General features: G+C 38.3%; 1 protein-coding gene across 2 annotated transcripts in view; it reads right to left on the reverse strand.

Annotated features, from left to right (window-relative positions):
* Positions 1-8,812, reverse strand: part of CFI (complement factor I) — a 54,671-nt gene extending 45,859 nt beyond the window's left edge. For both annotated transcript variants that reach the window (XM_011970565.1, XM_011970564.1), the window contains exon 1: positions 8,502-8,812. In XM_011970565.1, the coding sequence (XP_011825955.1) occupies positions 8,502-8,558 (57 nt within the window). In that variant the 5' untranslated portion in view covers positions 8,559-8,812. The remainder of the gene's footprint in view (positions 1-8,501) is intronic.
* Between the last annotated feature and the right edge of the window lie 4,160 nt (positions 8,813-12,972).

Raw genomic sequence — 12,972 nt, forward strand, 5'->3', positions numbered from 1 at the left:
AACTCCTGAGCTCAAGTGATTCTCTCACCTCAGCCTCCCAAGTAGCTGAGACTACAGATACATGCCACCACACCTTGCTAACTTTATTTTTTATAGAGATGGGCTCTTGCTGTGTTTTCCAGGCTAGTCTTGAACTCCTGGGCTTAAGCAGTGCTCCTGCCTCATTCCCCTAAAGTGCTGGGATTATAGGCAATGAGCCACCACATCCAGCCACTTGTAGTGCATTTCTTGTAGGACAGGTCTATTAGTAACTAACTCCCTCAGCCTCTATTTATCTGTGAATTTCTTCATTTCTCCTTCATTTGTGAAGCATAGTTCTGCCAGATACAGAATTCTTGGTTGACAGTTTTTTACTTTCAACAAATAAAATTTTCATGTGGCCTCCATGGTTTCTGATGAGAAAGCTGCTGCTAATCTTATGGAATCTCATGACTATGTTGTTTTCAAGACTTTCTTCATCCTTGGTTTTGACAATTTGATTATAATGTATCTTGGTTTGGACCTTTTTGTGTTTATCCTTCTTGGATTGCATTGAGCTTTTTGAATGTGGACAGCCATGCATTTGATCAAATGTGGAAAGTTTTCAGCCATATATTCTCTCTTACTTTCTTATTTCTCCTTCTGGGATTCCCATTATACATATATTTTGGTATGCTAGATGGTGTCGCACAAGTCTCATAGGCTCTGTTCATTCTTTGTCATCCTTTTTTCTTTCTGCTCCTCATACTGGATAATTAATTAAATGGAGTGATCATCAAGTTTGTTGACTATTTCTTCTGCCTGCTCAAATCTTCTACTGAAACCTATTAGAAAATTTTTCATGTTTGTTATTGTGCTTTTCAACTCCAGAAATTTTGTCTAGTTTCTTTTTAAAATTTCTATTTGTTGGCCAGTCACAGTGGCTCATGTCTGTAATCCCAGCACTTTGGGAGGGTGAAGTGGGTGGATCACTTGAGGTCAGGAGTTCAAAACCAGATGGCCAACATGGTGAAACCCCATCTCTACTAAAAATACAAAAATTAGCTGGGCGTGGTAGTGGGCACCTGTAATTCCAGCTATTCAGGGGGCTGAGGCACGAGAATTACTTGAACCTGGGAGGCAGAGGTTGCAGTGAGCCAAGATTGTGCCACTGCACTCCAGCTTGGGTGACAGAGCGAGACTCTGTCTCCAAAAAAATTCCATTTATTAATATTCTATATTTGTTTATACATTATTATCAGGGTTTCTTGTAGCTCTGAGCACATTTAAGACCGTTGAAAAGTGTGACATTGGCAAGATGGTGGAACAAAATGTCCCAGCACTTGTCTTCCCACAGAAACACCAAATGTAACAACCATCTATGAATAAAAATACCTTTATGAGAGCTCCAGGATCAAGGTGAGAGGTTATAGCATGCAAGTAGAAAAAAGATATGAGAAAATATTGAAAGGGTAAGAAAACAAGTTTCACTTTATAGAGTCACCCTTTACCCTACACAGCAACACAAAGAAAGAGATTCCTTTGGATCATGAGCTCTCTTGTGGGGGAAAAACAGAGCAACCCTGCCCTTGGACACTGGCATCAAGACTGTCCACCCACGCAGTGACAGTGGCACCAGGCCCACTGGTAGACCCAGGCACCAGGCTCACCCACACATGGTCTCAAGCAACAGGCTGTTTACATGGGCCCCACCAGCTGGCCCACCCAGAATCTCTGGCTAACTGATTTGTGAAAAGCTTTTTCTGCAAAAGTCAGTCTGTAAAGACTGAAAGAGGTGGCTGCTTCTTCAAATATCCAGACACTAATACAAGCTACAAGGATTATGAAGAAAAAAGACACCATCCAAGGAGCAAATAAAGCTCCAATAAGTGATTCAAAAGAATTGGAGACCTACAAATTGCCTGACAAATAATTCAAAGTAACATCTTAAAGAAGCTCAAAGAGCTATAAAAGAACACAGATAAACAACTACACAAAATTAGGGGAAAATAATTCATGAGCAAAATGAGATATTCAACAAACAGAAACCATAAAAAAGAACCAAAGAGAAATTTTGGAGGTGAAAAGAATACAATAATGGAACTGAAAAATTCAATAGAGAGCTCGAACACCATACTTAGTCAAACAGAAGAGAGAATCAGTGAACTCAAAGATAGGTTATTTGAAATTATATGGTCAGAGGAACAAAAATGAAAAAAAGAATTAAAAAGTATAAAGAAAGACTACAGGACTCATGGGATACCATCAAGCAAACCAATGTATGCATTATGTTATTTACAGAAGAAGAAGAGAAAGGGAAAAGGAAAGAAAGCTTATTTAAATTAATAATGCCTGAAAACATTTCAAATCTAGGGAAGGAAATGGACATCTGGATTCATGAGCCCCAAAAGGATCACGAAGATATCTAACCTAAAAAGGTCTAGACTGAGACACGTTATAATCAAATTGTCAAATGTCAAAGACAAAAAGACAATTTTGAAAGAGAAAAGCAACTTGTCATACACACACAAAAAAACAAAAAACCCTATAAAATTATCAGTGGATTTATTCTTCAAATTTCTTCTTCTTCAGAAACTTTGCAGGCCAGGAAAGAGTGGGATGATATATTCAAAGTGTTGAAAAGAAGAAATAACCCCCAAACCACTGCCAACCAAGAATATTACACCCAGAAAAGCTACCCTCTAAAAATGAAAGAGAGATAAAGACTTTCCCCAATAAACCAAAACAGGAAATACATCACCTGCCTTATAAGAAATGATAAAAGGTTTTATTCAAGTAGAAATGAAAAGACGATAAACAGCAACATTAAAGCTGCAGGATACAAAATTAACATACAAAAATCATGGTGTTTCTATACACCAATAATGAACTGTCCTAGAAAGAAATTAAGAAAACCATCTCAGGCCAGGTATAGCAGCTCATGCCTATATCCCAATGCTTTGAGAGGCCCCATGGTGGGAAGATCCTTTGAGGCCAGGAGTTCGAGACCAGCCTGGGCAACATAGCAAGGTCCCATTGCTACAAAAAATAAAATTAGTTTGCATGGTAGTGCGCTCCTTTGGTCACAGTTACTTGGGAGGCTGGGGTAGGAGGGTCGCTTGAGCACAAGAAGCCAAGCCTGCAGTGGGCTATAATTTGCCATTGCATTCCCACCTGGGCAACAGTGCAAAACCCTGTCTTTAACAAAACAAAACAATCTAATTTACAATAGCAGTTAAAAGAATAAAGTACTTAGAAATAAATTTAACCAACGAGGTGAAAAACTGGTACCCTGAAGACTGTATAACACTGATGAAAGAAATTAAAGTAGACACAAAGAAATGGCAAGACAACTCACATTCCTTCACTGAAAGAATTAATATTGTTAAAATGTTTATGCTATCACAAATAATCTACAGATTCAATACAATCTCTACCAAAATTGCAAAGGCATTTTTTTTACAGAAATAGAAAAAATAATTCTAAAATTTATATGGAATTTCAAAAGACACTGAATAGCCAAAACAACTTTTTGAGCAAGAAGAACAAAGCCAAAGGCATCACACTTCCTGACTTTAAAAAATATCACAAAGCTGCAGTAATCAAAACAATATGGTACTCTCATAAAAACAGACATATAGATTCATGGAACCAAGTAGAAAGTTCAGAGATAAACCCATGCATAGATAGTCAACTGCTCTTCAACAAGGAAGCCAACAATGTACAATGGGTGAAGGACAGTCTTTTCAATAAATGGTAATGGGAAAACTGGAAATCCACATGCAAAAAATGAAATTGGACCCCTATATTATCCCATACACAAAAATCAACTCAAAATGGACTAAAGACTTACATATACACCTGAAATCATAAAACTTTTAGAATAAAACATAAAGGATAAGCTTCTTGACATTAATCTTGGCAATAATTTCTTGACTATGACGACAAAAGCACAGGCAACAAATGCAAAAATAGACAAGCGGGACTACATCAAGCTAAAAACCTTCTGTACAGCAAAGGTTACATTTAACAAAATGAAAAGACAACATATAGAATGGAAGAAAATATTTGCAAACTATACATCTGGTAAGAGGTTAATATCTATCTAAAATACATAGGGAATTCCTACAACAAAAAACCAAATAGTCTACTTTAAAAAGTGGACAAAGGAGCTGAATAGACATTTCTTCAAATAAGATATGTAAATGGTCAACAGGTACTTCAAAAGGTGTTTAATATCACTAACCCCATTAGGGAAATGAAAATCAAAATCACACACCAGTTAGGATGGTTATTGTCAAAATAGCTAAAGGTAACAAATGTAGCTGAGGATATGGAGAAAGGGAAATTCTTCTACAGTTGTGGAAGAATTGATAAAGAAAATATGGTATATACATGCAATGAAACATTATTTGGCCTTAAAAAAGAAGGAAACCCTGTCATTTGTGACAATATGGATGAACCTAGAGGACATTAATCTAAGTGAAACAAGGCAGGGACAGGAGGATAGATACCACATAATACCACTTACATTAGGAATCTAAGATAGTCAAACTCATGGAACCAGAGAGTGGGATGGTGGTTGCCAAGGACTGGGTGAGGGGGAAACAGGGAAGTACTAGTCAAAGGTATAAATTTTCAGTTATGCAAGATGTATAATTCTTAGAGATCTACACTACAGAATAGTGCCTATTGTTCATAATACTGTATTGTATACTTAAAAATTTGCTAAGAGCATAATTTCTTTTATGTTAAGAGTTGTTATATGTACACACAAAATAATAAGTAAAGAGGGTGACAGGAAACTTTTGGAAGTGGTGAATATGTTTATGGCATATGTTGTGATATTTTCACAGACATGTATTAATCTCCAAACTCAAACTCATCAAGTTATGTACACTAAATATGTATAGTTTATTATATGTCAGTCATAACTCAATAAAGCGTTTTTCTTTTTTTAAAGACCATTAAGTCTTTGTTTAGTGAGTCCAAAGTTTGTGCTTCTTCTGGAACAGATTATATTCATTTCTTCTGTAAATGGGCCATACTTTCTCGTATTTTGCATGCATCATAATTTTTAGTTGGAAACTGGACATTTTGACTCTTATAGTAACTCTTGAAATCAGACTCTTCCTTCTACTTGGGGTTTGTTTTGGTTGCTTGGTGTTTGTTTGATTACTTCTAAACTATTTTTGGTAAGTCTATTCTTTATCACATGTGGGCTTTAAAGTCTGTTCCTTTGACTTATATTCGGTTAGTATTTAGACAGAGATTTCCTTCAATGCAAGAGGAGAGAGAGAGACAGAGAGAGAGAAGAAAAAGAAACCCAGAAAAACAAATCAAAATCTCAAAATCTCTCCCAGTCTTTGCAGATTGTTTCTGTCCTGGGCACTTATCCAGGCCATGTACAACTCTACATTAGCTTTCACTTCATACTTGGACTGAACCTAGACATCCACCAGAGGTGCAGGCTCAGAGTCTTCTGAGGTTTTTCTGAGCATGCATCCTGCCCTGAGCATGTATGTGGCTTCCTAAACTCTCCCAATACACACAGGCACTTTTGAATGCCCTAATTTTCCATAAGATCTTAGCTTTTCCCCATGCTTTGGTGCTCTCTTGTGTACCTCCACTGTAATCCTTTGCCCCAGACAGCTGAGATTGCTCATTAATCTTACAGTGCCTGTCCTTTGCAATACTAATGCTTTTCTGTTCTGAGTTCTGAGTTAGATGAAACCAAGACAAGTGCCTGGGGTCTGTCCTTCAGGTAGGCTTTAGGATAGAAAAGACAAACACATTATTTTTGAATAAGGTCTTCTGTGTTCTTTCTAGTGCTAGGGAACAGGGTCCCTCCCTGAGTGAGAAACATAGATAGCTACCCTTCAAGACCACTGCCAAATCAGGGAGTGTACGGGGTAAGGACACAAAGGACACATGCACAAAATGCCACAAAGCTTTCCTACCATTTTTAGTTGCCTGTTCCTTCATTCAACATTTGCTTGGGTGCTATAAACCTTTGACTGTTTTCCACAGTTCTAAATAAAGTTGGTTCTGACAGCTTCTCTTTGGTTTTTGTGGAAGTGGATTTTTGGTTTTTGGTTTTGGTGGATCTGCCTACCCTGCCATTTCCACTGCTATCACTTGCACTGTATACCCTCCTGTGTGCCCCCTTCGTTTCCAGGATGTTGTCATTCTGCTTAACATTACTCCAGTTCTTTCTCTCTAAAATGCCACCTATATATGCCTGAGTTTTTAACAAAATTTTAGGGTAAAATAAAATTTAGGGTATCAGTTGGTGATTATGTCACAGGACAATTACAGTAAGTAATCATATCGACTGAAACATTTGGCTTCTGTTTTTTGTTTTTTGTTTTGACAGGATCTTGCTGTGTCACCCAGGCTGGAATATGGTGGCATGATCATAGCTCCCTGCAGCCTCAAACTCCTGGACTCAAGCAATCCTCTTGCCTCAGCCTCCCAAAGTACTGGGATTACATGTGTGAATCCCCTCACCCAGCCAGTTTCCTTGTTGTTGAACATCCTTTGGTTATTCCTACCATCATAAGGCCCTATTCCTACCACCAGCAGCCACTCCCACTGTGCTACGGGTTTCTTTTTCATCTTTTCTGAATCCTCTAGTTTCCTCGTCTGAGGTTCAGTAAAACTGCTTTTCTTCTTTCACTATTCAGAGCAACTTAATTCTATCTCACTGCCATCTATCCCAGTCACTGACATCAACCACCTTAGCATCAGTCCATCAAGACGTTCTGATTAAAAAATAATGATAATAAGGAAGGGGATACTTTTTATCCCTTAGGCAGAAACTTACCCTCAGCTCTTAAAAATGTATCCCAGCTGCACATACTTCATTTCATTTTGAAAACTTAGATTTGTTTTAAAACTATATGAACACTAATTATATTGTCTTTAAGAGTAACCACTTAAAAATGGTTACTTCTTAGCAAGTAGAATTTAAAAATTCCACTTTCTTTCATAAACAAATATTTTAAGAAGTTCTGAAATTTTCATGAACTTGAGATTAACCCTTCTTAAAATGCTGTTTCTTAAAGCACTGAAGGCAACTTTGTTTTTGGAAGACTGTTCAATAAAAGAAAGAGGCTCTTTTCAGGAATAGAAAAGGAAGCTGAAATATTTCTTATTTTCAAAAAAGTAATTTTTCTAATTATAAAGTAATACACCTTTGTTTTAAATAAAAAAAGAATAAAAAAAGTTTGAATTCTGAAATTCAGAAATGTATAAAACAGAAAATAGAATCACCAGTAATCTTATTAGCCAATGATAGCAACTATTAACTATTTAATACATATACTATAAGATCTTTTAGTCATATATATAAGTAGGTATAAGTATGCATTTATATATGTATGCATATAAACACACACACACGTATGTGTGTGTGTGCGTTTTTCTTCAATAAAAATAAAATTGTAGTAAGGACTTTTTATTTAGATAAATTGTCATTTCAATGGCTACATAATAGTTCAATTTTGAATATACAATAATTTAACCAGTGTCTTATTAATAAGCATTTAGTTATTTCCATTTATTCTCTATTATAAACATTGCAATGATGATAGCAAATATTTTAGAAGTTACAAGAATCTTAAAATGTGTTTTCTTCAGTAGTTTTCTTTAAATATTTTCTTCTACAAGCTGGCATTAAGACAAGATAGTTTTGGATTGCCACCAAAGTTGGCAATCATCAGTAAGTATCTAAAATGTTGTAAACATTTTTCACCTTAATAGATGACACTCTAACTTCAATACAACATGTCACTTCAGTTTCGAGTTCCTTTGTAGCCCATAAACCCTTCATTCTGATCAAATGAATTCATTTATTTGGAGGGGCCTGGTGTGTTGCTGCCTTCCTATGGTAGCACTTGCTGCTTTTCCTGGCTAAAAAAGCTGGAAATCACTCCTTTTTCTCACCACTGATCACATGTAATACAGAATTAAAGGTTCAGCTCAAATCCTACTTGATCCATAATCTCTTCTTGACCTCTCAGCATGAAGTGATTTGTCCTCTCATTAAAGTCCTTTACCACATATTTGTAACACTTTTGACAATTAAATGTATACTGTCTTGTAACTTGTACTTTTGTGTTTTCAGATGTTTCAAATTTGCTTATTATTTCCCCTTTCTATAACTATAGAGTGTACTAAAAGGTTATTGAAGGAAGAGATCAGTCTCACTGTCTTTCTAGTACTGTACCTTACGCACAGGAGGAACTTGGTAAATATTTTTTATTTACTACAATTACAATAAATCACAGCCTTGTATTAGTAAAACTCTTGTTCAGTGCAATGCCTCTGCATATATAAGCACATAAAAGAGCTATTTTTTAAAAAAACTATTTTATCAAGATATTAACATAAAACATTTGTTGCTGACTATCGAGTGGTATGGTTGGTAACTGAACTATGTAATATTTAAGTCAAAATTATAAATTTAAGATTATTTTCTGTATTTTTACAACCTTTAAACTATCAATTAAAATTGTTTGCATAAAGATTGAATTGCTTACCTTGCAAAAACTTAAGTGGAAGCACAGAAATAACAGAAAAACATGAAGAAGCTTCATGTTGGAGGTGTTCGGGGTCTTTGTCTCTGCTGAGAACTCTTTTCCACCCCAGGTATTCTTTTGAAATTTAATTTTTAACCTCTGAAAAAATATTTCAAAAGAACAAGCCTCCTAAAGAACTCTGTACTTTTGAACTCCAAAAGAATTTGGCTGAAATCCAGAGAGATTTACCGTAACTGAAACCAAAAAATGGCCTTCCCAGTAAAGAGCAGAGGGAGGTGACCAATAGGAACTTGTTTCCACTAGAAGAGACTGATTTCCTCCCACCCTGTTAATGAGCAATGACTCAATTCTCTATTCCAGGGAAGACAGAAATTATATTGGAAGCAATATATATATATTTTTTTGTAAAATAAAAATAAAATTCTTTAAACTTAAGGTTGAAGACTAGGAGACAGTAAGAATAAAAGCAGATCATAGCAAAGGCTGCAAAATACATTTAAAACTCTAGAAACCAGCTTCTTTACCATGTATTTGTTGTGCTGTGATCAAATTTTATTTTTGGAGTATAAGAAATTTCAAAAACAGGTATTCTTGTGCCAGTACCAACTATCATGCAGGATTCATCTATTTATGAAATAAATCTGTGATAGCAGAAATGCTGACACAATTCGGTTCACCAGAAGCAGACTTGAGACAGTGAGCATGGGGTACAAGTGTTTCTTAGGGATCGATACCCGTACAAGCAAGGGAGGGGAAGCAGGGGTGAGCAGAGGGAGAAGTTGAACTGGACTGAGTGTGACCTGTCACAGGGCCCCTGATTTCAGTATAAATGTCTGCGCCATTATATTCTGCCTTGCTCGGTCCCCTACTATATATTGCCCAAGAAGGGCATATACTTAGGTGAGATAGTTTTCTGTAGCTAAGGCAGACATGGAAGGATCTGACAGTTATGTGCTATCAGGAGGAGGTATCTTCTGACTACATTCTTTACAGCCAGGTAGCAAGACCTTCCTTGACAGGGGTTCTGGGAAACTCAGCTCTGTGTCTTTCAGAGTACATACTTGCACCTTTTAGATCTATGTTCCATATATACTCCAGGAGTGGCTCCTTAAAAATTTCAGTGGGCCTCTATTCTTGAGAGAAAACTTAGAAGAGGAAGTGAATGGGAAAAACTACAGCTCCCACCCTTGCAGTTGATCTTGGGGCTGTAGCTGATACTCACTCACCCTTGGCCCCCTTCCTATCCGTTTTAGATTCCCTTTACCCTGACCTCCCACCTTTGCTGGTCTCGGTGACTTACTGGATGACATGACCCACAATCTCCTTCACGAGTGGTCTAAGCCCCTGGTTACCTTTTGTTTCTCAGGCAAAAGTTGCCATTTGTATCCCTACTGTCACAAGAGCAGGCTGGACATGGTGGCTCACTCCTATAATCCCAGCACTTTGGGAGGCCAAGGCAGGAGGATTGCTTGAGGCCAGGAGTTTGAGATGAGCCTGGGCAACACAGCGAGAGGTTGAGGCTGCAGTTAGCCATAACTGCACCACTGTACTCCAGCATAAGTGACAAAGAGAGAGCCTCTCTTAAAAAAGAAACAACAACAACAACAAAAAGAGGTACCCCAGTAGGTTATGTGGGTTCTACACATCTTCCTCCCTGCCCACATTATAGTAATAGCAGCCCTACCTCCTCGGAATGATCATGGTCAATTACCCTTGTGGATTATGACTCTTTCTTTCTTGTTGGTGCCTAGATACAAAGAGCTCAGTGTACACCAGGCAACAGCTCTAGTTTATAATTCCATGGGACTCTTGCTTGCCCCTGGTGAAAGTATAGTCCTTTGGAGACAAAGACAATGAACCCTGCAGAGTCTGCAATTGTGGAGACAAGATGCACAAAGTTTCCAATTGGTTAATGGGGGTGATGGTAAGTGTGGTCATTCTTGCCTTTATTCCTTGGTTCCCAGGCCACGTATTCTTCCTACTGGGAATACAATGCTATATGAAAGTCTTTGATTGAATGTATATACTGCTTCCTGGAGGATAGCACCCCATTCTCACAAAGTTTTGCATTTAACTGGCACCTCAGCTCTGCCCTCAGCAGCCCATTCCAACATTCTGTAAGTCCACCAGCTTCTGAGTGGTGTGGTATGTGATATGACCAGGGGATTGCATGATCACAGGCCCACTCCTGGGCCTGCTTTGCTGTAAAGTGGGTAGCCTTGTCTGGCAGGATGTGATCTTTGGTAGATAATTAAGCACTCTATAATTCTCTGGATTATAGTGCTAACAGAGGCCCTGCAGGCAAGAAAGGCACACTCATACCTCAAATATATGTCTATTCCTGTAAGAATAGACCACTGACCCTTCAAAAAGTGAAAGAATCAGATGTAGTTAACTTGCTACTAAGTGACTAGTTGGTCTCCTTGATGAATTGTGCCATCTTGTGGGGACAGTATTAGTGTCAGCTGCTGTCAGGTTGGGCATTTGTTAATGATGTGAGCTAGATAAGCCTCGGAGTCCATACTATTGGTGTCATGGGTAGCCTCTATCTCTGCTACCATGGGCACTTCATTCTTGTGCCCATTGTGCCAGCACTGGGGTGGCTGATGACTGAGACTCAGTCATTTTGGCTCAATAATTTTGTTGGGCCAAATTGGCTGAGCCATTTTGTTGGTTATTTAGTGCCTTTTCTCGGTAGATGCTTTCTGGTAGGCATGAACATGTGATACAAAGATTTTTAACTTCATGCCCACTCCTGTATGTACACGCATCCATTCTAGATTCCCTTCACTCTGACCTCCCACCTCTGCTGATGTCAGTGACGTACCTGATGACATGACCCACACTCTCTTTCAGGAGTAGTCTGAACCCTTGGTTACTATTCACTTCTCAGGGTAAAGTTACTGTTTGTATCCCAGAACTTTTTGCTCTTGATCTTTGAATATTTTTCATTTCAGGAACAAAAGATGATCAGGAAATCACTATTGCCTGTGATTCTACATAAAGTCTAGCCTCAGGCCACCTCCCTTTCCACACAAAGTGGATGACCAGGTGTACCACCTGCAGCTCTGCCCTTTGGGAGGACTTTCTCTCACCACTGTCTTTCAAAACCACTCCAAAGTGTGGCTGTAATGCAGCCTCTGTCTATTTTCAACTTGTACCTATATACCAAGCCAACCCATCTGTAAACAAAATGTGACCTTTTCTCTCCTCCTTCAGCTGGTCATACCAGATTCCCCAGGAAGCCATAGGTGTGAGATGAGGAAGCGGCATGAGTGCAACTGTTTGGATGCTGGGGACAGGGGCAGTCTGGCCTACCTGCTACCTGTTTATGCACCTTGCTCATACATCTGGTCCTGTTTGTGTTTGGCTCTGGATATCACACTTCTACCTTACAATACATTTTTGCTAGGCCTGCTTTGTGGGTCCATTTGGATCCAGAGAATAATAGGCAGTTCTGGCCGTATGGTGATGTAGTGTCCTACGATTCATTATTCTGCATTTACCAGGAACCAGTAATATACAAATTGGTTTTCAAAAGACATACAATTCTCTGCTGCAGATGGCATGGCCTTGCTTCAGAACCCTGAGATCCTATATTGTGGTTCTCCCACACGATCTTCCTCAAACACCTCACAGCATTTTTCCCCCATCACTGAGACTTCTGATGCTATACAGTCTGTTGAACCACTGCAGAAACCTTTTCTGCTTTGGCAGCTGGAGCAGTATTCCCTAGTGCAGAATATTCACTCCCAGCATCCAAAAAGTCTCATCAGGTTTTGTGCTTCCTTCTTTGTTAAAGAAAGTACAAGATACAAAAATTTGTCTTTTACATTAGAGGATGTTCCAGCAGGTTCCTGAACACTGGTTTCCTAAAAATTTTACTGATTTGCCAGGCTTTATTTCCTACTCTCTGGAGCACATGTGTCTTACCAAAGTATTTATCATGCTACTTCCTCATCTCCTCTGATCAAAGTAATGCTATCAATGGAAAAACAACCATGGTGACTTATGGAAAATCCAGATGATCCAGATCTCTGACTATTATATTATGTCAGAAGGTGGAAGATAAGGCCTGGGGAAAACTTTTAAGTGTATATGTTGCCTGTTCCATGTGAATGAGGACTGTTTCTGATCCTTTCTGATTAAAATATCCCCTCTCTCTTGCTCCTACTCCAGCCATGTAATGTATATGCTTTCCATTTGCCTTCTGCCATGATTGTAAGTTTCCTGAGGCCTCCCCAGAACCTGAGCAGATGCCAGCATCATGCTTTCTATACAGCCTGTGGAACCATGAACCAATTAAACCTCTTTTCTTTATAAATTATCTAGTCTCAGGTATTTCTTTATAGCAGTGCAAGAATGGACTAATACAGCAGTTAACAAAAAGAAAATGTAAAGTGCTCATGAGGACTGAAATTTTATTCAGTTTAAGTCTCTTTCCTCCTATGATCTCAATGAAAATAAATAT

This window comes from Mandrillus leucophaeus, unplaced genomic scaffold, assembly GCF_000951045.1.
Source record: "Mandrillus leucophaeus isolate KB7577 unplaced genomic scaffold, Mleu.le_1.0 Scaffold956, whole genome shotgun sequence".
In the NCBI taxonomy this organism is placed as follows: domain Eukaryota; kingdom Metazoa; phylum Chordata; class Mammalia; order Primates; family Cercopithecidae; genus Mandrillus; species Mandrillus leucophaeus.